Genomic DNA, 24,698 nt, shown 5'->3' on the forward strand with positions numbered 1-24,698 from the left:
GGCGCTCTCCGGCCCTCGGAGTGGAGGAACGGGAGGGATGGGCGCTCTCCGCCCCTCAGGGCGGCGGGACCGGCGCTCTCCGGCCCTCGGACTGGAGGAACGGGAGGGACGGGCGCTCTCCGCCCCTCAGGGCGGTGGGACGGGCGGCCCGGGCCCCGCCCCGTCGGGAGCGATCGCGGCGGCCGGCGGAGGCGGTCTCGGGGCGGTGAGTGTGGCGGCGCCGGCCGGGGCGGAGGCGCTGCTCTCGGGCCTCTCTGCCGAGCGCCTGCGGGGGAGGCGGCTCCCGGCCCGAGCTCGGGGTGGCCGCGCTTGTTGTCCCGCAGAGCGGCCGGGCCGGGCCCGGGGATCCCCGGCTGTGACGGAGGGGCCTGTGGGTGAGGGCGGGCGGCCTTGGTGCCCGGCAGGCTCCGGCCTCCCCAACCCCGTGCTGCAGGTTGCAAACACGTGTGGCTGGGATCGTAAGAGCAACACAGAGTGGCCACATGGTAGAGCTGCTCTACGAGGGGAAAAAAGAAGAGTAAGAAAAAACCCCGCAACCTCATCCCGCTCCATAATCCGTATGGTAAAATTTATTTCTCCGCACACAGTTTGCTCCATTCCGTGTAGATTATGAAAGAAAAAATGACAAAATGTTGACTACTATGATAAATCTTTCTCATACGGAAGGTTTTAAGTTCAGTGCCTTTGCCCAGCTTCCCCAAGTACAGTGATTCTGGCAACAGTTCTCTTGGCTCAATAAGCCATCTATTGCATATAGATGGTAGGAAAAAAAGTCCTGGGGAGCCCTCCACTGGTAAGATGGCACCTTTTCTTTCTCCAAGGCTTTCATCCTCTAGACAATAAGAAGAGACAGTCCTTCGAAGACTTGACAGCATTTAGCTGAGGTATAACATTTTCCAGATTTTCGTATCCAAAAAATATTAAGCCCAGCACAAATATAACAGGGATTATATTTACATTATGACATTACTGTGGTGGCAGACAGGCTTTCAGTGTTTATAGTAATGTTTGTCACTTAGGCTCCACAGTAAAATGAAACTATTTGTTACCTGAAAAAATGCAGCAGCTTAAGGGGTCTGACCAAGTGTTGTTCAAGCTCTTTGACATGGGTTTTTTTTAGAGATGGAATAACTGAAGTTTAAAAACGAAGGAACAGTAGCATCTGGCCTTTTGTTTCAAAGGAGAAAAATGAATTAATTACAAATTTGTAACTTTAAAAATGCCCCAGAGGTTCAGCAGCATCCCAATGTCAGGGTACTGTATGGCCAGGAGGTTGGGCAGCTCTGAAGGGAGCAGAAGAGCCTACAACTCAAAGATTGTATCTATGCTGGAACAGTTAAAAAGCACAGCATGAACTAAATGATTGTTAGTACACAGATGTATTCATCTATTTCCCACGACCAAGTTAAGTTGTATCTTCCAGTCTAGTTTAAGTACCAAACCTGAATTTCAACCCAATTAGCAACCAGAATGTTGCTACCAGTCCCACTAAAAAACATTTACTGCACTGATCTTTCTGGTAGCCTTGTTTGCTTCTCACTCCCCTAAAAATATAGAAAGCTGTAGGAGTAGTCACTTGTTATCCCTTTTCCTCTAACATGTTAACTTTCCTGTTTTCTCGATGGATATGCAAGCCTGAATTCCAGGAGGACTGACTACATGAATGCTTCAGAGCACTGAAAATTAGAATGGGATGACAAGAATTCTTAATTTAATTTCTGGGTTTAGCAGACATGACTCTTGGCCAAAATGCTGATGTCTGACTCCAAGATTGAAAAAAGAAACATTAATAAGACTAAGCAAGAAATTAATATTACATTTTAATTCCCCCACAAAGATCAGTGCATTTTCTGTGTTTGAAGAACCTTACAGATTTTGAAGAGAGTTGAAATGGGGTTTGCAGTACTTCTCTAGCTACCTGGCATTGTATAACTTCCCTGATCTGGAAGAAACTTTGTATCCCAATGATAAAAACTCAGTTTAGGATAATATAAACCATCTCATTGATGTGCCTTACACATACAAGGCTGTGCTAAAACACGTACAGGGGAATAAATGAGAGTGCATTCATTGTAAAAATAACAGGAAATAATTCTCCTGAGCCTGTGGTATGTCTTAACATGTCATATAAATTATATTGGGAATGTGTGTGTTTGGAAAAAAAGAGTAAAAGAGTAGGAGTAGGCCTTGCTTTTTTTTTTTTTTTTAGAACATTGTGTGGGAGAGTATCTGGATATATTAAGGAGGCCTTTCCCTTTTTGTCCTCGAAGTGGAGGTACTCAGAGTTACAGATGAGCAAAGAGGCATTTTTAGAAATGAAAGAAGTCATAAAAGTACTTTCTAGGAGGCTTTTTCATTTAGTGTCCAGTAGTCTTGTCTCTTGAGTCTGAATAAATGCTGTTCAGTTTTCACTGGAAAAGTGTCACAAAGACAGAAACAGTGGGGGAAGTGTTACATGCCAGTGCCCGTTCTTACTGAGGCTGTTCAGCAAAGTTATTTCCATTATGTTCCTCATAAAGTTTTCACAGTTTCTACATTTCTGTGGTATTAAAGGTGGATATAATTTTTTCTTCAGGTATTCTAGGCACTTGCAGAGATTGACCACACCACAGTTACACAGGTGTGTTGCTGCTCATGCAGTGTGGTGGGTTTGTGTGATTGCCTCGTGTCAAATAACGGTCCTGTTTTTTGGTGCACCATGGCACTAATGCTGGAACTATTTACAACTGTCAGTAGTTTTTCTTACTTGCAAGTTAGTTCTGCATGGAAAGCTTGCACGTTTTTTGTTTAATTTTTCTATTTCTCAATACTAAATGAAACAGGCAAAGATATGCGTGTTTGTCTCTCTGCGCTAACTACTGCAAGTTTTCACAGTGGGCTGCAAGAGTTATGCTGTCTTTGGTCTGACCCTGGGGAATAGCACCATGCCATGGTCATGTTTTAAGACAGCATCAGTATGTTACACAAATAGTTTTTGTAACCTTAAACAAGGAGAGCAATAGAGACCTTCATAATCTTTTTGATTTTGCATAGTTATTCTCAAAGATAACCTTGAATATGCTAAGTGGTATTATTAGAAATCACTTAAAATGGATTTTCTGGTCTTTTTTAAGCACATGTATTTCTTCTGTGTCTTTCAGAGTATCTGCTGAGTAGTGCCAAAGATTTTCTTGCTGTTTACTTTTTTTAGTCCTCAGACTAGCAGAGTTTCTTCTTGTAAATGAACATCAGTTGTTTACTTGCAGATTGCTAAATGCAATGGGATTATGGGGCTATTTTGAAGGTCTAATTGAGTTAGCCACAACTCAGTACTTTGTGAAAAAGACCCTAATTTCAGAAGTGAGACTGAATTTGTAGCACAGCAGTAAGAAAAAGGCAAAATCAGCATACTTTTAAAACTTACGTATTGAGGCATCTTTGACTGGCCTTTTCTATTAGTTAATAAGTGTAGAGGACACTTTCTTGCTGGACTAATAGCATTCTTCCTAATGAAAACATCATATTTTACTGTGCTATTGATTTACCTTTTTTCTTTCTGTTCACGAGGCTTGCATGGTATTGTTTTAAGAGGCAATGGCATTCCTTTGTTTCTAATACTAACAGTATAGCTTTTTCTTTTTTTGTTCTCTTCCCCTTCTCAGGTAGCAAAGTTGGGGGGAAACAGAAGTTATATACCCTTTAATGAGTAAATGATGGAAAAGAAATATAATAATTATACTGCTGTGGGTACTGTGTTTCTTACATTAGATTTGTAGCTTACGTGTGTCTAACACATTTCAGTCATTGTGCAATGACTGAAATAATATATAATATATAATGTATAATGTATAATATATAATGTATATAATATATATGTTTTGAAGTATCTTCTAGAAATAGTTGCATGAAGTACCAGTCCTTACTTCTTTTTTGATTTTCATTTTCTCCAGTCTGTGAATGATGTTACTCTACACAAAGTCTCTCCTCTAGCTCTTTCAGCCGTGAGAGATATTTAATGTTGGCCAAGTCACTGTGACAAAACTTACTGTAGTTACATAATGTTCCTAGGCCTCCCTTGCCATTGTGACTGGTCATCTTAATTATCCTGATTTCAGCATACCTGATTTGAAACACTTGGAAATGGAGACAAGTTTTAAAGATGTGTAACTTCTAAAAAATTGGGCCCTTTTTCTATTGTATATTAGCAATTTTATAGCAATTTTTATTACACAGACACATTTTCACAAGAATTCTAGCAGAGACTTAGAAGCTTGAATTGCATTTAGTCTTAGCTATTATTCAAAGAAAAGATCAGTGTTGTCATATAAAGGAAACCTTCCTTTGAAATGACACTCAGAAACATTTTTCAGCCCTGTCACTTAGAGAGTTTCATCCTCTATGCTTACATCTGTGACAAGGTAATAATTTAGTAGCACTTAATTGAAACAAAATCACTGGGGGGAAGAGGAGAGGATCTTATCTTAAAATTACTTAGTGATGTGTAGGAACTCCTTAGAATCTCTAAGGTTTTTCAGGTCACTTATTTATTATGCAGGCATGTTTCTTGCTTCACGAAACTTCTGTTGCTGTGGCATTAAGCTAAGAACAGATTTGCTTTCCAAATCCATCAAACATTCCACCTCTGCAGTAAGTATTCCTTCAGCTCCATAGAGAAAACGATTTCATATTTCATATAATGCTTTAGAGATGCAGTAATTTTGTAATGTTGCAAATATATATGCTTTAGCTGTGGTTTTTTTCTTGTTATAGATAAAAAACAAAATAAGGTATTTGAATCAGTCAAATATTAACCAGACTAGAGTAACAGAATTTGGTGATTATTGCTTTGTGTATCCTTTTCAGTCTTTAAAGTCACATCTAGCACATACCACACCAGAAAGATTCCCTAGCTTATAGAGAGAAGCCTGAGAAAGAGGAGACAGGTTCAATCTCAGCTTTATCACAGGCTTTTGCTAAGACAATTTATTTATTTTTATCTCAGTTTTCCTCTAGTAATATGACAGTAATGTTGCTTCTTGATGCTGCAACAGCAAGGGGTCTATAAGTACCTTAAACTTAATTTTCTACAGAATATTTTCAGTTTCCCAGCTTAACTGCTTATAAGATTGTGTAAATTAATTTTAAGTCTTCCAGTTATGTTGAGAGAAAACAGCTTTGCAACATGGCAGACAGCTGGAGATGGCACTCTGCATTCCATATAGAACACTGGAATGTAAATTGTGTTCCCAGTTCATCTAGTCAATAAATTGGGTCAACTAAGGCAATGACAGATCCTTCAAAACAGATGCTTGAGTCATTATACTGGAAAGTTGCAACATACTTTGTCCACATGGGAAGTTTCTTTTAGTGTGCAAGCCACTTTGTAGGTCAGCTTTTGCCTGAGTCAGTTTTTCATATGCTGTATGTATTTCTATTCTATGTAATTGAGTTGGATATTCACATTAAATGTCCTCAAATTTAATACTGTTTTTTTTTTTAATTTTCTTAAGATCTTGGCTTAAGCTGTAGTTCTTCACAGTGTATTCTACAATTTATTTATGTACCATGTCAGAGTGTCTGCTTCCAACACTATTAAACTTACTGACATTCAATTTCATTACAAGTTTTTCTGAATTAAGAAAAAAGATAAATACAAGCAGCACCTGGCTTTCTATCAGGTGCTTCCCTTGTTAGAAAGTATTAGGGAAAGTAGGAGGTCAGTTAGAGCTTGATGAAGACTTGAGTCTCCTGCTTAACACCCATCTTTGACTCCTGGAAATCCTAGCCCTGCACCTGAAATGGATTGGAAATTATCAGGTGATGACATAACTGGGCTGAAAGGAAAAATATTCTTAAGATTTGTCATGACCTTCTGGAGAAAAGAACACCAATGAAGGTTTCATTTTAAAATTAACAGTTAATTAGTTGGCTTCCCCAAAGTAGTAAGGTTGACCTGAACACCACTGTAATCTGAATCTGTTAAAACCTGAAAACTAATGCAAATCCTTCTAGTCTGTTTTAAAACTAGTTCCAAGATATAAGTAAGAAAGAAATAAAAAGACTTGAATTGTTAAATATATTTAAACTTGTATAGTATGGAACAGTAAGGTGAAGGCTTATTTTATGGTCAATACATTTTTAGCTAGGGAAGGTTACTCAATACAGTTAAGATTTACATTATAGTTAATTATAAAAGTCCTGCAGTTCATAAGCCTTTAACTTTTAGCAAATTGAAACAATTTAAGGACAGGCAGTGCATGGAACAAATTCACTTATGGCAGCATAAAGAATTGTCATTGTTAATTAGCAAGATTTGAGGTGGGTCTTATTTCTTCCTCTACAAGAAGTAGCCTAGCATGTAAAAAAAGACATGTGTGTGTGTCTTAGTGTAAGTATTACCTGTGTTGTTTGTATTTTTAAAGTACAGCCGAACATTAATCATATTTACCAGGACGTATGCTGTTAAATCGGATTAATCTTCTAAGATATATGTGCGTTTTTAAAGGAATGCAATACAGATTACCTAGTCAGGACTCTCCCTTAACTCCCTCTTGTTCTGTGTTAAGAAATCTGACTTGAACTGTCTAGTGATCTTAAAGGTTTTCTTCCTGAGGACAACTGAAAGGTGTTCTGTGTTTGAGTCCTCTTGTGTTCATGTCACACAATGAGGTCAGAATCAGATCTGTTGAGAAGACATAGGAGCAGAGAAGATTCTGTTTAATTTTATAGCTTCCCATTCTTCCTATCACAACATATGAGATGGCTTCATTACTGTAAGTAAGCAGGTTGAGTGCAAGCATTGATCTGCTGCATACTGTGTCTACTAGGAGTCATTTCTATGGATTCAAAGTGAAAACTTGAGTGCAATGGTAATGCAGACATTTTCATCTCGGATATGCTGAGAATATGGTTTTTGAATCTTTCTGGTATTATCAATAGCTGGCAGTGGTAAAAGTAACTACAAATCTGTAGCATGACTCAAAGAAACAGGAGTGTCTGGAGTGCTGAGGGACTATGTAATTTATATGTAATGTTTTCTCTGGTATCAAGCTAGTTTGCAAAGATAGAGATGAACTTGCATCTTTTTTGTTGGCACATAGAAATAAATTTGGGTTTATTTTTCCTAACTTTCTTTTCATTTTTAGCTTATAAATATCACAACTATCAGTAGGTTTTTCTCTGCCTCCATATAGAGTAGTTATTATAAACCTATTTTACAGAAGTTTTCCAATACCTTATTTTAAGGTCTGAATACACAGAAAAAACATATTCTGATGTGGTTTTGCTGTGCTCTAAGGTAGATATTTAAAGCTTAAAAATCTGAATGAAATTAGGAAATGTCTTTGCTATTTTCTTCTTACCCATCAATTTAACAAATAAAATTAAATTGCAAACGCATACTTTCCAAACTGGATTGAACAGGAATTGGAGTAGAAATAGCACAGTCTTTAAGCTGTTAGCATATCGTAGAAAAGAAAAAGAAAGTATGTACACTAATTATTTTCTTTTAAGGTCATCTTTTAAAGCTATTGAGCTAAATTATGCCCCTCCTCCATCCTTGCTGAAAGTTTAGTGGATTTAGATAATGATGAATGAGAATTTAGGACTTTTTTTTGTATTTTCTTCTTAGTCTGAATTCAAGCTATTATGGAAGCTTTAATGAAAGAACATGTCTATAGTTCTATGTAACTACTGAATTCAGCTGGCAATGGTATATTTGAGAAAGCATGAATGAGGGTTTTCATGCTGAATCCAACAATATCATACTTTGTCTTTCTTAACAAAACCATTCTGTCTGTACGTTTTGATCTTGCAGACAATGCCCTTCAGACACAAAAATACAAGACGAATTGAAGGCCTTGATAGCAATGTGTGGTAAGTAAGAGGGAAATATTTGCAAATTTCACAAAATGTCCTTGGTTGATGTATTTTCTTTCCCAAAAGATAATTATTGCTAATAATAAGGCACATGGCAGTTGCTATCTCTGCTGGAATACATTCGGCACCTGTTTAGAAGCAGTGAATTAAATTCAATTAAAGGTATGATTAATTGTTATTTTTGAGCTTTAAATATTAGGCTTGGGCTTCTCTTAATCTGCTAAACCATGTAAGACAAATATAACTCATGGGCATGGTAGTATAGCTGATTTTCAAATTTAAATGTTAATTCTGTTGAATAATGTATTTCACTTACACCTGATTTATGTTTACCAAACAAGTCAGATTTTTTTTAAAGCCATTATACTTGTTTTATAATTTAGCTCATTATTTTTAATGCATCTTTTTCTAGGTATTAAATTAGTCTTAAAGTAATATTTCCATCACTGATAAATTTCTTAGTTGGTGAAAAAGGCTATTTTGGGCTTAACTTAGTTGTATGTATGTGATGCATTAGTTGTGTGTACATATACACAGGGTGTTTTGATTATTCAGCCTCAAGCTAATTTTTAGCAATTTGTATTCATTTTTGACAGGACTGTGATGCTGTGTGGGGAGGGTTATGATGGGGAGAAGGTTGTTGTGTTTTGTTTTCTGAATCTTGTTAACATTTCAGTGGGGAGGAAGGAGTAAAATGTAAAGCTGACCTGTGAAGGGAAGAAGGAAAAATTGTTCAAGGATCCTGCAGGCTATTAGAAACACTTAATAGGCAGCCTGAAACAGTCTGTTGCCTAAAATTACTTTAAAAAACTATAGCACTCTGAGGTGACTGGGTAGTTTAAATAACACCTTCAATTGACTGAATCTAATCTTTAAGACATTTAATGTGCCTGCTATTCAATTTCTGCATATATCCAGAGTAACTGTTTGTTTGTGTATCTGCACATCTGAGCACACTTCTGCAAGCAAAGAAATTCTATGGATGCAGAACATCAACCTTTTCTTGGGTGCCCTCTGACACCTGTGATCACTTACATTATTTCAGCCCTCAGCTCTCCATTCTACTTAAAACTGTTCCCGTTGTTGTAAATTTGGCGAACTGAAATACTTTCATTTTGCCTTCTAGTGTTAATGAATAAAAAGATAATTTTATCTGGTATGTTAATTTTAAGATGTTTTTCCCTCCAGGGTTGAATTTACAAAAGTGGCAGCAGATCCCTCAATTGTTAATCTCGGTCAAGGCCTTCCTGATATATCCCCTCCCAGCTATGTTAAAGAAGAGCTGGCAAAGGTAGCAGCAGTTGACAGACTGAACCAGTACACCCGAGGCTTTGTAAGTATTGTGGAACTCCAGGACCCAAGTTCAGTGGAAAATGTGCCACAGGGAAAAAATTGACTTTAAATTAGTTTTATCTATAGATCATAGTCTTATGTCCCAAATTAATTTCATCTAGTAGCCTTGTCTACTACTAATGAACTTCCTCTGTGTAGGCTTCTTCGAGGCAGAATCCTTTAGTAAGAGCAGAATGGTAGGCCTGGGATACACTCTGAGGAGTTGATTCAGTTTAAAGAGTGTAGGTTATAAATTTACCTCTGACTTTGGTCAGTGGGAACATGAATCAAACAGTACAATGGGAGAATGAGAAAGAAATACTTGGTACCACTTAGACAGCACCTCTGGGATCAAGAAGAGATTCACCCACAGAACTTAGTATGTTTCAGTGGAGACTAGGAAGGGATGAAAACCAGAAGTTTTTGCCCCTAGAATATATTTATTACACATTCTTTAAGCTGGCTTGTAGAGTTTCTGTCTTGAGCTGGGTGTGAGTATGTGGCATTTATCATTGTCCAAGGCAGGGTATTCCAGGGGACTATTACTGTTTTAGTATGACCAAATCCTTGTTTGGTTTGTCTGTCTTCTGTTTTGTGATAAATGGTACTGCCCAAATGAGAATCATGTGCCAGGACTGCTACAAGACCCTAAGGAGTCTATCAAGTATTTTTCTAGCTGACCATGTTATGCAACAGGGGCAGAAAAGCATTGTATAGGCCAGTAGGCCAGAAACTGTGTTGGTAGTTGTGGCATCTCTGTGTGCATATTCCAGCATAACTTTTTGCCTATTCTCTGAGAGTCCATGTGCATTAGAAATGATGGGGAGCAGCAGTGACCAGCACTTCCCTAAAGGACAAGCTCTCAGAGTGAGCAGAGTGGAGGTCTGGGCAGCTGTGCCCTGGGGAGCAAGGCATGCCCAGAGATACTGGCTCAGGCAGCTCAGCTCTCCTGAGATCAAGCCAGGAAGTCAGTCCACAGATCAGGTTCAGCAGTGCTAACCAAGTTAGACATAACCCAGTCATCACTGGGCAGCTCCAGGGTGACACAGCAGGTCTAAGGTCAAGCCACAAAACCAACAGGGACCTTTAGCTATGTACAAAGAGTCTCTGCAAGTAGGAGACTTGAATATATATAAATATTCACACACATAACAAAAAATTCTCCCTATGTAGACTTGAAAGAATAAAGCAATTATTTTATGTCAGATACACGCAAATTATATCCTGAATTAAGTGAACTTCTGGGCTAAGCATTATTATGTACACCACCCACAATATGGTATCTGAAAAGTCTTTGCTCACCAAGCAGACAAGGTTTTGGAGGAGCCTTGGCACAGTGGACAAGGGCACAGAGAACATGGGCTGCAGTCATGTCTGGATGCTGAACTGTAACAGACTTTACCAGCTACTATGAAGAACATTATTCTATCTCAAGCTGAAACCATGCCAGGTCTACCTTCTGACAAATATTCGCAGACTGATTCCATAAAACTATTTGCAAATCAAGCATAAATATAATTTTCCTAATGCACGCAATTGTTCAGTATTTATTTCTGTCACTTTGTTCTTTATATCCAAATAGTTTGATAATTCCCGTGATAATTATGATATTGGCAGATATACTGCAGATAGTAATTAAAGAGGCATTTTTACTCATATTCCCACATTCTACCTTTGTACTTCATCTGCAAACTTGTGCACTTCTAAGGTTTTTGAGCACACGTATTTGTGGTAGCACACGTGGGAGGGATGAGAGTGAATGATGCCCATCCATCTGAGAATTGAGTCATTGTGTCAGCTAAACTCAGTGCTCTCAATGACTATAGGACCATAGAGTGGCCTGATGGGGCTTGGGTGCTGCAGCATTCCTGCTGTCTGGCTCACGGCAAGAAATGGCTGTCATTTGAATCAGCAATGATTTGTAAGCCTTAATTTATGGTAATGTTTTTGTTTGTAGAAGGTTTCATGATTTAATGCCTTGTGTATCAAGATATAATGTTCAATATTTCAGAGGATTTTTGTTACATAGTTGCATTTTCTCAAGGAGCTGTTTTCTATTTCTACCTGGCATCCTAAAAGAAAAAATATTTTTGAAGTAGCAATCCTGCAGTTTTCCTGAATAAATGGAATTGTGCCTTCTTATTTCTGTGTTGTATATGCTCTTTGTTGCATGTTTGTTTTCTTTTTATTTGCATATTTTGAGAAGAGTATGTTAACTGCCATGTTCCTGGAGGGGACACAAATGGTGAATGGTACTCTGAGATTGGGATGTTACTATAAAATAAATATTTTGATCACAAGTGCTATTTATCAGCAATATATAAATACAATAAAAAGATTTTCTTTGCACCAAGTACTCTTAGTTGAAAGATAAGAAAGGAAACGGAAGGAGCTGAAAGAGACTCAAAAGGAGGTGAGGGTGAATTGATGTCAGAGTATTCCCTTCTCTCCTTCTGTCTCTTGTCCTAGCTAGACTATAGGCTATCTGGACCTACTCTGAGATGTGATAATATGAAAGAAATTAAAAAGCAACAGATAGAAAAAGAATTTCTGAGTAGATACAAATAAATTCAAAACACTTTTCTTTCCTAGTGTGCAAAAAGTTTATCTCTGCTACCTGTTAACAGCCATTAACACTGAGGGCTAATGTTGTATTTTTATATTTCTAAATGTAATAGTTTGATACATGTAGAAAAAAGCCCAAACACAGACTTTGTACATTGTCAGGCACACTCCAATCAGTTCCTTTTTTTTTTGTTTTGAACAGGGACATCCATCACTGGTGAAAGCCTTGTCTCAAGTCTATGAGAAAGTTTGTGGAAGAAAGATTGATCCTCTCACAGATATCCTGGTGACTGTGGGAGCTTATGGATCTCTCTTTAGTACAATACAGGCACTAATTGAAGAGGGAGATGAAGTAAGTTTTTACTGGAAATATTCACATATATTCGCAGACATGAGAATCTCTTTTTCTTATTTGTCTACTTCTAAATATAAGTTAAATGTTGGGGCTTCTTTCTGTCCCTATTGGTTTGATTTTTTACTGTTGTACATCTGACTTACAATTTCAGAAGCTGTGAGTAGGAGACCATCCTTTGGATGTCTTCCTACCACTCATCAATTTACAAACACCTTTTTTCACGCTTAGGGTATCTGTGGCAGTTTCTTTATCACTGTTACTGTTTGGTGACACAATATACACTGATTTCTTATTTGAGAAAACATGTGGGATGTTGTCTGCAACAGACAACTAAGAGTGGCACAATGAATTGTTGGTGTTTGGGTAACCATTGTGTATCAGGTTCTGTTTAGTGCCATTACACAGTGGCAGCATAGGCAGTAAAAAAGCTTGTTAGTTACCATGGTAGTTGTGATGACTCAGCTCTTCACTGTTACTGATGTCTGCCTTTTTGACAATGATATAAAAAGTCATTTTACAGGAATATTTCTATCCACAGTGGACAAAACCTTTTTGTGTTGTCATGTATTTTGCTTTCAGTGTTTCATTTGTTTCACTTGTATATTGTATTCTTATCTTGCTTTTCTATTGCTCTGATAGTCACTTCTCTTTTGTTTGGAATAGTTCTATAAGCCTTTGCTTTTGGTGGGTTTTTGTTGTGTTTTGTTTTCCTATTGTCTAGCCTGTGCAGTTTTTCTTGAGTTTTTCCTCTTTCTTTACCCGAGATTTTTTGTCTGATAAAATGTGAAGACTTAATTGTTCTTCTGAGATTTCTAGATACTGGAAATCCTGGAATTTCACGGGCATAATTAGAGCAGCTCTGCTGTGGTTCAGTAATTTGCCACTGCTATTTCCCATCTTTGCATCTTTGCCTTGCGCCTCCAAATCTGTGTGTAGGACTCAAACATTCTTATTATTATAACTCAATAGTTGTCATGTGTAACTAGAAAAACAGCCTCTGTGTGTTGTCAAAAATGAGTGGTGCTTAGCCTGAGGGCATTATTGTGTTGTACTCTAAAAGGAGGAATATTCTGCAATGTTATAACAATAAACCTGGAGTGCTAGAAACATTATCAAGTTATGGCACCAAGGCAAATGTATAAATATGATGGTATCATGCATGGAAAACTCTTTGTTTCTGATACTGATGATTGTCATTTCAGGTAATAATAATAGAGCCATTTTACGACTGTTATGAGCCAATGGTAAAGATGGCGGGTGCAAAGCCTGTTTTTATCCCACTAAGATGTGTGAGTAACTTTTTAAAAATTATTAATTATATAAAGTTTCTCATCCATATTCAATACAGTTTGATGAACACCTATATGATGCTTTTCTGTATCATTTTTTTAATATCAAATTACATAAAAATGAGATAGCTTGCTAGAGTGTAAGTCTGAGACAATGATAATCCAAAAGAGATAGAGTATTTTATAAGTGTTGGAGAAGGTGTGACAATGTGTCATATTTTCTTTAATTTGTGCATTCTGAAAGCTGATTAAAACTACTTTCTTCAGTTTTCAGTGCAAATTATGGAAGGGGGCTTCATGTATCAGTGTAATTTCTCTGTCAGCTGGTTTTCAAAAGGTTTGGTTCCTGATCCCTGCAGCAATTTCTACAATGACAGAATACAGTTTCTTTTCCAAAATATGTTTGCTAAATAAGGACTGATCATGTAGTAGATGTATTTGCCATACATACAAGAATTACTGCTTCCTTTATAGTTAAATAGGCTATGGGTTAATTGTCAAATTGGTGCTGTTGGCATTATGCCCACAGCTTGCAAGGATTGTTCTGTCTGCCAACTGTGCCTTGTGCAACTGGCAGCCTTGCATGGGAAGGGCTGAGGGGCTCTTTGGGCAGCACTATTGCAGGAACACCATGAAATCAGAACAACACAGAGTGACAAAACCTCCAGGACTGCAGTGGGAGTAGGTGAGACTGTTCTTCTGGAAGTCCATCTTCTAGGGATGTTTTGAATGACAGGGCACCTCCAAGCATTTTCTGTTTCACACCCTTGTTTTCAGTCCCGCCCTCTCCAGTCATTGCAGGTGTCACAAAGGTAGTGTGGCCATGCTCCGTGTTCTCTGTACCAACTGGCCCAAACTTCTTAACCATTTGTAAACCTCAGGGATACTTGTATTGTGTAGTATATAAGCTCCAAAGACTCAGTAGTGCAGATTTTTAGCTCTTTGGCCATTTTCATTAGTTCAAGGAGGAGGAAAAGACCTTGAATCCCCAGTGGTGATCAGTCTTTTCAGTCAAGCAAGCACACACTTGCTCTACTGTCTAGAAAGTCTGTAAACTCTCCTGCCATGTGACTGGGCTTTCTGCATTACACACTGTAATAATCAGCATGTGTGCAACAAGATCCTGGAAACAATTCCTGCAGGGGCTTAAGACAGGCAGTGGCCAGGAGAGGACAGTCACTGTCACAATAGTTTGCCTGTTCCTAGAACTACCTTCTCTTAGATGAGCAAGACAGATTGGATAGGTTGTGACATATGGTTATGAAAGTATTTGAGAGTGATAAGTTAAGCAGCTCTTTTTAGGCTGCAACATGTATTAAAGTCACATATAAATTTATTGTGGTTTTGTTTTTTGGTTTTTTTTAGAAAAATGATGGAAACTCTGCATCTAGTGCTGATTGGGTCTTAGATCCTGCTGAGCTTGCAAATAAATTTAATTCCAAAACAAAAGCAATTATTCTGAATACCCCACACAACCCGATAGGCAAGGTAAGAGTCCTGCTTTAACACCACTTTAATTTCAAAGAATGTCTTAAATACTGTGATTAATGCATTTTCCTTTCCTCTTTCTGTATCCCAGGTTTTTACCCTAGAAGAGCTCCAAGTAATAGCTGATCTCTGTATTAAACATGACACCCTGTGCATCAGCGATGAGGTGTATGAATGGCTGGTGTATAAAGGGAATAAACACATTAAAATAGGTACTGATTTTTTGTGGCATCTTAGAAGTGATTGTGGAATGATGCTGTGAACTTGCCTCCCAAGGATAATGCTTGCTGGAAGCAGCTCATACTTCAGGCTTTGAAATTTTTCAATGTGTAGGCTCTAAGGAGGAGAGCCCCTCTTTCTTCTAAAAATTATTTTAAAGAATAATTTCCAGATAGAATTTTCAAAGTTCTTAAGTGATGTTGGAGCAGATATCCATAGAAACCAGTGAGGCTGATGCTTGTAAGTCAGTTATGATCATATGAATCCTTATTCAGTTACTTCGTTGGCCATGACAAGTATAGTTGCTGTTACTGTATGTGTATTAGACAGTGCTTTGCTGAAGAACTAATAGAAGGAACAGGAATTAGGACTTCCTTCTCAAAGCTCTGTAGAGATAATCAATGAGGGAAACAGACAATGAGGAACACAATTATTTTTGCTCCACTAATTGTAAAAAACTAAAAAATAGTGCATGAGCACTGTCCCTCCAAAGGATGGAGACATGGTTAAATACTGGACATTGAATTCAGTGAAGTAAGTCCTGCAAGTGCAGTATGAAAGCCTGTTAAATCTTCAGGTGGTGTTGCTACAGGGGTAAGGCACCATTGCAAGAACAAACCAGAAAAACAAATAATGATGCCAGGTTCCTGATCCTCCTGTTTTACTTGATCCAAGTTTCACTGAAGTTAGTGGAATCACTCCCACTGCCTCAGAACAATTTAACCTAGTGCAGTTTACTGAACTCCTTTGCCAGTTCTATAATGCCACAGCTATGTATTTCTGTGAAAATTTCTAGTCTGGTGGCCTTGGGTTGGCTCTGCTGGTGTATTTGAAAAGTCCAAAATTTCCTTCTAGTATGTACAGATACTTTGTTTCTGATGGCAGCATCTTGCATGAACTACCTGTTCTGACGTACTTCTTGTTGTATTGAAGGCACATGTGCAATAGAGACATATAGTTAAGATTAAACCATGAAATCAAGACACTAAAATATAAATTGGACATGAAAAGACTTACCTTTTTTCCTAGCTCTGCCACTGGTTGAATGCTGAATAACTTTGCTTCTAGGCTTCAATTCCATATTTGTAGAGTGACAATAAAATTCATTGGTGGGGGCTACATCATTGTGAAAATTGAATCTTATGAGTAATAGAAAGAAAATTATATCTAAATGACCTTGCAATACTTGTTAGCTCAGCTGCACAGTTGCTGATCATCCAGCTGCAGTACATTGATTGTACTGGCCATGCATAGGCTGTGAGTCTGTTTTGAGGGTGACCTAATTCCATGGCTGTTGTGGTTGCCTTGATAGTGACACTGTCTCAAAGACCTTCAGACATGGAAGAAGGAGAACATTTTGGGTACATTAATGTGATAGTAATCTGAGTTACTGCATCTTAACAGGTTACCTAACAGTAACTGATCACGTGTCCCAGCAGCAAAGTGAAGTCAGTTGGGTTAAAGATTTCTATGTGGGCTTACCAGGTGTTTCATGGCCTTAGCATTTCATGCAAAGCTGTCTTCAGTATCAAAATCTCTGTGTGGGGTGTAAGGTAATCCCTTTTCCTTTCAACAGCAGCAGGTCCAAACACATTGTCAGCTACACTTCATCTTATGGGCAGGTGGTGAATTCTTAAGATGCAGTTAGCTCCATTGTCATCAGCATCTTAATGCTTCAAACCAAACATTGCCCCAAACCAAAGGCATTCTGTAATTTCGCATAAAATGTAAAAGTACTGCATAAAGAAAATGCAAATTGAAGCCCAGAAAGTTAAAGTTAGTCAGTTAGGTACAGATTCTTTAATAGATCCCATGATATTATCTTTAACTGTAGTGTTAAAAGTACTCTAGAATTTTCAGGGTAACACTGTAAACAATAACATTATTTCAGTGAAAGAAACAGGCTCTGCTCTTTTTTTACTTAAGTTTCTCATATTCCTTATTACTTTTAAGTCTACAAAAATAATACAATAAAAATGAGTATGTTTCTCTATTTATAAACTCTTGTGTTTCCATAATAACCTCTATATATTCTATCCAATGCAGAGACACTTTTTTTTGTGGGAGATACAAAATGGATATTGCATCAATTTACAGGATCTGATAGTTGTTCCTTCATACAATTTAGCAGGGGTTGCTAGCCACAGCTCATAAAATTAGTACAGTCTTTGTGCTGTCACTGAAGCAGTTTTCTGTAGCGTGTAACACTTCATCATGTTTCCCATCATCTGACTTCTGTAAAAACGTGGACTTCCTCTGCATAATGATTAGGGTTGCACTGACAGATTTAGAAATTGCCCCTCATAACTGAGGATTCTGAACAAGCCACTCAACAAGCTGAGTACCACCCCTGTGCAACGTATATGTTAGTTGCACTTCCTTAGTTTTTAAATTGTAGTCAGACTTGGTTACGGTGTCATATGATGTCATATATGGTTGCCAAGTGGCACGGGGAAATTTCCCTCTCTATTTAAAACTTGTTTGTAAAAGCAATGGAGCTGCTTCTTTCTCTGTGCCCTTGTACTGTTGCTATTGTTTGAAATGCTGTCACATTCTATCTCCAAGGTTGAATTCCTGTGACTGTGTGGCAAAACAAGCTTGCTAGAGGCCATTAGCTTTGAAAGGCAATTCTTTTTGCAGTCTCTGAGAGCTAGTTTGGGTGCCTCTAGGAAGTGATCTATACTGTTGGCCTAGCTTGGTAGAAGACGATCTGTTCAAACTTTTTCTTTTCAAGGTCACAGAGTAGATGAGTATGGGTAAGCTAATAGAAAAATCAGTTTCTTTCATGCTGTTTGGGCTCTCTTCTTGGTAAATTTGCTCAAAAAATTGCAATACATGTTTCCAAATAACTGAAAGAATTGTACCGTATCTAATGCCGATAACTGCTGCAAAAACTTCCTTGTGAAATTCAGGGGTTTAATTTGGAAAATCTTTGTTCATTGGTCTCGCTAGAGAGGGGATTTAACAACTGACACATTCACTGGTAGTGGTTCTAGTATGCAAATGAGGCGAAGTCAGATGTTGGTGACTACTGTAATTGCAACCTTGTCTGATTCTGTGTCTCAGACTTATGTGAGTCTGGATTTGTCTGTTTCTCTTGAAATTAATTAAGTTAGAGTCCAAGTAGAGCTTTGCAGAAGCTGTATAGAGAAAAAAAATTTCAAACTACTGGAAGAGACCTTTGCTCTGTTATCTGCTTGGAAAGGGAACAAAGGATTTTGGTCTTCTGTCAGATACAACTGCAAAGACAGAGACAGGCCTCCGTGAGTCCCTTAATCCTTGCAGACATTTTAGCTAACTGCTATTGTCATTCAGTCTCAGGCCTGTTCAAATTGTACAATACAGCATAATTTATTTACTCACTCTGCTAGTTTTCTGGTGTTCTGTTGTTTGGTTCTGGGTAATTATTTTCTTTTTCTGATGTCTGAGACAGCCAGTGACACTGAACTGGACAATTGTAGTAAAGTGGTTGCAGTGCCTGAGTTAATGTTGTGTATAGTACTATTACCAGGCATCAGAAATAATCTTTCCTGGGGCGAATGGGTAGCCTTAGATCATATTTTTCTTATGGATAATTGTGCATTTTTGCTGAGGATAACTAACAAGTAGTTTTCAAAATGTATCTCTTATTTTCTGTCTCTTCTTCCTCCTTTCATTAATCATTACCTTCTTTTCATGCTAAAACGCACTGGCCCATATATCCTTTCTCATTTATTACAATTGCTACAATTTTAGAATATTCTTGTTGTTTGCTTAAGATGCTGCAATGAACATACAGCTCTGAGATAGGGGCAGCGCAGTTCTTCAAATTACATGGAATATGTGAGTGCACCTGTACCAAATTAATTTTATTTTATGTACAGCTACATTGCCAGGTATGTGGGAAAGAACAGTAACTATAGGAAGTGCTGGGAAAACATACAGTGTAACTGGCTGGAAGGTAAGAAGAATCAATATACATGAGTCAAGTTATATAAATAACAGAATGCACTTATTACGCTAAAAACACCTCTGTTTTTATGACCTGTGTTCTGAAAGTTTCTGGCAAATCTTCATGACTCTAAAATGTGACAATACCATTCAGTTGAAGCAATTACCTATCTTTAACACCCATGTCTTAATTTTCTTATTGTCTCTTAATTGATAAACTCTTGTGAGCATAAATTACTAAAAAAAAACCACCACAGTATGACTTGTTCAAAATCAGTAAAGATTCTTGGAGAAAACATGGATATTATGATATTTTAACTATCCAGTTTTCCCATCTTGACTTTTACATATGTATCAGAAAGTGAAAAAAAATTTAGAACTAAATTCTTCATCACCTGTGTTCAAAGGGAACCACAGCATATATGATGCAGTAGTGAGCTTTTGTTTTATATTCAAACTGGCTTTGACACAGGAGCTTAAGAGATGGAAAGGTTCTAAACCAATTAGAAAGAACATTTCTAATAAACGTTCAGTTGGATTTCTAACCCTTGTTATATGAAGAGTTATAAGTTTGCTCAGTATCCTATGAGAGATAGGGATAAGGGAAACTATAACTGTTGTCTCAAATCTACCATTTTTAAAGGTGTCATACACTAAGCTTAGTGTAAACCAGCTTTTTCTTAATAATTTATCAAAACAAATTCTTAAAATAGAAAAACTCGAGACACTGGCTATTTTTTAGTATCTGTTATCTTTTAGTAACACCACTGCCTGTAAGTGTAATATATGCATGCTTTCCTCCCTTAGCTTGGTTGGTCCATTGGTCCTGAGTACCTGATTAAGCATTTGCAAGTTGTTCACCAAAATACACTATATACTTGCCCAACTCCATTGCAGGTAGGTACAGATGGGGCAAAGGAGATTGTTTTCTGCTGCAAGAAACCTGTTGGCGTCGTGTAATAACACAGTAATCACAACAATGAATTTTCAGTTGTCAAGATACATATTCTGAGGTGTAAGAAGAGTAAACAAATTTGATCAGCTCACCAGACATTTAAAAAAAATCAGTCTTGCAGATTGTCATCTTGTACCTACAAACTACTTCTTGCATAAAACATGACAATCTTAATGGTTTCCTAGAAAATATGAATGAAAGTTCTGTCTACTAGTGTCTAGTATTATATGGTACATTATTATCAAACAATTAAATTTAACTTCAATTCAGATTGTAAACGCTTGTGTCCAGGACTCTGACTTCTGTATATGATTAGTGCCTAGCAAAATATTGGGTGTTTTGGGTGTTACCACAGCACAAAGTAACAAACAGATTACAGATGCACCTTGTGTAATTTGTGTGGTGATTTGCTTACTATGGGCCAGGATTGAAAAAAAAAAAAAAATCCACGTGATTTCAGCAGGAAGTGGGAGTGTCTGTGAGCTTACTGAGTGTTAATGAGTACTTTGGACCTTATGTTTGCAGGAGGCTTTGGCACAAGCATTTTGGATGGACTATAAGCGCATGGATGACCCAGACTGCTATTTTTACTCCCTGTCTCGAGAGCTGGAGAGCAAGCGTGATCGGATGGCTCAGCTACTGAAAGAGGCTGGACTAAAGCCTGTCATTCCAGATGGAGGATACTTTATGATTGTTGATGTTTCCACGTTAAGTCAGTATAAAGTTTATTAAAGAGCGTGTGGAAAGTAAATTTGGTTAATCAGAAAATTCAGCTTTGATTTTAAACTATATTCTCATCTCATATGCACACAAACATATGCATAATGTTGTCAGCAGTGCTAACTGGGACTGACATTTTCAGTTTCACCTTAGCTGGTAAGGTAGATTTTATGAGCTTCAGCAAAGCATTTGTGATCCTAGCTTGTCCATGTTTTGCAAAGCTTTGACAAGTTTTTAGGGAGGATAAAGGAGATAGATAAACATTCCTATTTTCAAAACATCTATGGTTATGAAAATGTTTGGGAGCCAAGCACCTGGATAATATACTGAGTTCATACCATTTGTATTTTCTTCTTTCTGGTCTTTTTTCTGTTTATTTCTTTGTTTTTCCTAATCTGAAGTCACACTCTAAAGGTTCTTTGAAGCATTCTGTTCTCTAAACACTGTAAAATGCCACCAAAATTTACAAACCTTTTGAAAATTCAGGCTATGGTAGCTTCAGAGAAAGACTTCCCACAGGGGAATGGTTTTTTTAATTCCACATTTTTTCACCAACTGGTCTAAATGGCATTTGTCATTCAGACAGAAATGTTTAAACACAGAAAGATATCACCGTTTAATCATGTGTCAGGAAGTTGTAGGTACCCGATTTCACAGATGGGAAAACTGCATTTTCAGGGATTATTGCTGTCCATGCAATAAATACACTCTTCAGTACCCTTCATAGCCCTGATCCCCCCATAGCCCAGACTTCAGGACTTCTTGGAGTATTACATGGCTTTCTTCCAAGCTACATGTCTGAATTTGCTTTGGATGGAAAAAAAGTGCTCAGATCAGAAGGGAAAGGTTCAATCTGTTGGCCTATTTTACTTCTTAGAGTATAATTTTAAAATAATATATTAAAATAACACATATATCTTCATTCTTAAGTATTAACTGTAATGAAATGCTGTTAATGAATGCCTTTCCATTGGAGTTTAGGAAATCTTACAACATATTTGTTTTACATTTAGATGTGGATCTCTCTGATGTAGATGAGAAACAACCTTATGATTATAAATTTGTCAAATGGATGATAGCATCTAAGGTAAGATGTCTTAGTCATACTCTAGTTTTAGAAATGCTTTTCTATTGAAAGCAAGAGCAGTGCAACTGTAGTTATCAAATAATGTAGTAGAGATGTTCCACTCAAAATATTATTTGGTGTTGCTGATAATAGTGTGACTAAAATATTTTAAGTATGTTGAAATTGTACACTGAAGGTTTGTGCTACATCCCAGCACTTTTCTTTCAGGATGCTTAAGTGTTAGTTGTACAAAAGTACCTTTGAAATATTTTGCCTAAGAAAAGTAATTTTAATTTAGTACAAGCCTAGCTAGTGCATACAAAACTGAACCTTATCTTTCCCTCATGTGTTGGGAGGGAGAGATCTAGAAACAGAACAGTAAAATTGTCATGCTTAAACCAGATTTTTTATACACATTTATTAAATAAATGCTATTTGTTTTATGTTTCAGAAGCTGTCAGCAATTCCTCTTTCAGCATTCTGTGGTCTTGAGACAAAGAAACAGTTTGAAAAATACATACGTTTTTGCTTCATTAAGGTAAAATTGTGCCTTGAAAATCAATGCAGTACAGGAATCTGCAAGAGACTGACTGTTACATTTTTCCCAGGATCTCTTGTATTGAAAGCTTTTAGGAACATAAAGTTAGTTTGATGTAAAATTCAGCAGAAAGTATCTTCAGTTGTCTTTTTGCTGAGGGACTTTATACCATCAATGTAGGTGGCATGGCTAGGAAGGGCAACTGGCAGAAAATAACTGGATGTTTAAAAAACAATAAGCTTATTGTATTGATTTTTATAAACATTCTTAACCAGTGGTGACAGTGAAAATTATTGAGACGGGTAAGCTATCAATTAATGTGATACTCATAATCCAGAGCAGAGTATAACTGTACAGCAGAGTGTGTGCCCCATGCCCATTCAGTGTCCAACAGCAAAAACAGTGAAGAGGTCACCTTCAAATTTAGCTCCCTTGCCTGAAAATACACAGTTTTAGAAGAGCTCCAAATTACAAAAGAAAACATGTTTTTTTGTGAATTGGCTGAATTTTGCCATTTTGTGAGCACCTTCTTTGCACATATTCTTCCCCCTGTTAAATCTGTTCTTGAAAGGCTGAAAGACTTTGGGGACAGGTATATAAACTTTGATTAGCCCAAAGCCTTAAGATGTTTCCCCATTGTTCTATAACAGAGTCAACATAATGGAGCATGTGCACATCCTGAGCTGTTCTGTGCAAAGATCAAAGCCTTAGCCTGAAACAGTAATGAAGGGGAGTTTCTCCTAGTGTTACTTCTTTTGATGAGGTGTAAAGTCTACGGTAAAAACTGAGCCAGTAACAACCAGGATGCAGTTACTGGTTGTACCTGTGGGTGATAAACAGCACCAATGGTTTCAAGTTAAACTACCTGTATGACTCACCAGGCTGGAGCCAAGCTACACATTCTGGAGGTATTATGTTTAAGTAGTTCGCAGCATAAAATGGTTGCAAGGAGATTAAAAAATCCCAACTGTACTCGCAGGGATTAGGAAAGTGTGCTAGCATGTCTCCAAGCCAGAGCTGCTAAGTTATATCACTGCATTAATGCCATGAATTTTTGTAAATACTGCTTTCATTAAATGGGATAATATGAATGCTGAGATGATATCTTTTAAATATATCTAATAAATATTTTCAAGGAATCAGCATTGAATTCTTTATATAGTTCAGATTTGTACCTAACAACTGTCAGTGAAAAACTGGCTGGAAAGATATTTACAGGATGCATCTGAAACAACCAAATACTGATTTGAGATGATATAATCATGACTGACTCTTTTCAGGCGCTCCATACTTGCAGTAAGTGTTGTTTCTTGTTTTGCAGAAAGACAGCACACTAGATGCAGCTGAAGTGATCCTGAAGAACTGGAATAAACACACAGGCTGATTTTTCTTATTGACGCTTTCATATAGTATAACTATCTAATAGTAGAGTTTTTTAAATTGGAAATTTAAGAAAAAAATACTTCATACAGTACAGAATTAATATGACATTGTAAATAACTTTTTACTGATACCTGCTGTGGAGTTAAAACAATGATTTACTGAAATATGTGTAATGCAACTCAGAGGTTATTTTCAGTCTTTTTAAAATAAATTGCTTTTCTCTTAAAGAAACTCCAAGGGGACTAATTTCTTTTACTGAAAGAAAAGATTTATAGGATTCTGTGTAAAATAAATAACTTATATAGATGATTTAAAGCTTTCGAGTAAAAAGGGGGAGGTGTTTTTGGTATGAAATAGTATGGGAACTAGAGAGAGACTTGGAAACATCGTAGTTTGTGAAACCAATAAGCTGCAGTAGAAGAAGATTAAGACCCATGGCTCATATTAGATAATTGCAGTGACTCTCTACATACCTGCCTACTTTCTCTGTCTGCAGAAATTGCATCAGTTTAAATAAAGCGAAAAGTGCTAAGTTACATAATTACTATTTTATTCCCCACAATAGTCATGTGTGGTGTTCTGAAAGTATTCAGTCCTCAATACAATTATAAAAGTGGCATCTGGAATAGGTATTCTATTTACTTGTGGCTATCTTGTATTTATTACATGGATGAATCTACAAAGCAAAACTTTACTTTTACTTTACTTTAGAGGCTCCTTTACAATCAGATGTACAGTGATGTAATTATTTGTGTCATTAGCTTTCTGTCCATGTTACAACATTTGCAATGTCACACCAAACTTGCTTCAAACTCTGTAGATCTAGGGGGCCATCGAGGTGGACCTAATGTTGTTCTGTGGAGCTCAACTAGCTTGGTTTCAAGCACAGTAGATAAAGGACTTGTTTCAAAATAAGTCAATATGGAGAATTCCTTTCTAGCTACCTCCTTTTTCACTTCCTTCTGCAATCTTTTAATCTGTGGATGGGTTTCCCACTATCA

The 24,698-nt window shown here is 37.3% G+C and overlaps 1 protein-coding gene and 1 long non-coding RNA gene across 4 annotated transcripts; one reads left to right on the plus strand and one right to left on the minus strand.

The window, feature by feature from the left end:
- The first annotated feature begins 754 nt into the window (after positions 1-754).
- Positions 755-23,928, plus strand: KYAT3 (kynurenine aminotransferase 3). Of its 3 annotated transcripts, none has more exons than XM_068199878.1 (14): positions 755-884; positions 4,535-4,626; positions 7,796-7,854; positions 9,046-9,190; positions 11,957-12,106; positions 13,312-13,398; positions 14,764-14,886; positions 14,978-15,098; positions 18,969-19,045; positions 19,843-19,932; positions 20,516-20,702; positions 21,724-21,797; positions 22,228-22,314; positions 23,636-23,928. In XM_068199878.1, the coding sequence occupies exons 2-14, from the start codon at positions 4,537-4,539 to the stop codon at positions 23,696-23,698; spliced, it is 1,353 nt and encodes a 450-aa protein (XP_068055979.1). In that variant the 5' UTR covers positions 755-884; positions 4,535-4,536; the 3' UTR covers positions 23,699-23,928. The 3 variants fall into 3 exon arrangements, with proteins under 3 accessions (XP_068055979.1, XP_068055977.1, XP_068055978.1); XM_068199876.1 differs by lacking the exon at positions 755-884 and adding an exon at positions 2,235-2,765; XM_068199877.1 differs by lacking the exon at positions 755-884 and adding an exon at positions 3,963-4,142.
- On the minus strand, positions 20,564-24,632 carry LOC137479431 (uncharacterized). Its single transcript, XR_011002241.1, has 2 exons — positions 24,495-24,632; positions 20,564-22,741 (listed from the first exon to the last, which is right to left on the minus strand). It is a non-coding gene; the product is annotated as an uncharacterized lncRNA (long non-coding RNA).
- Between the last annotated feature and the right edge of the window lie 66 nt (positions 24,633-24,698).

The sequence above is a fragment of the Anomalospiza imberbis genome, chromosome 9 (genome assembly GCF_031753505.1).
Source record: "Anomalospiza imberbis isolate Cuckoo-Finch-1a 21T00152 chromosome 9, ASM3175350v1, whole genome shotgun sequence".
Taxonomy (NCBI): Eukaryota; Metazoa; Chordata; class Aves; order Passeriformes; family Viduidae; genus Anomalospiza; species Anomalospiza imberbis.

Bases quoted from the DNA above. Each gene is read 5' to 3' on its own strand.
- KYAT3 (XM_068199876.1), top strand. From the start codon at position 2,699: ATGGCACTAATGCTGGAACTATTTACAACTGTCAGTAGTTTTTCTTAC. The intron at 12,107-13,311 runs GTAAGTTTTTAC...TTGTCATTTCAG, and splicing joins TAATTGAAGAGGGAGATGAA to GTAATAATAATAGAGCCATT. The intron at 19,933-20,515 runs GTAGGTACAGAT...TTATGTTTGCAG, and splicing joins CTTGCCCAACTCCATTGCAG to GAGGCTTTGGCACAAGCATT.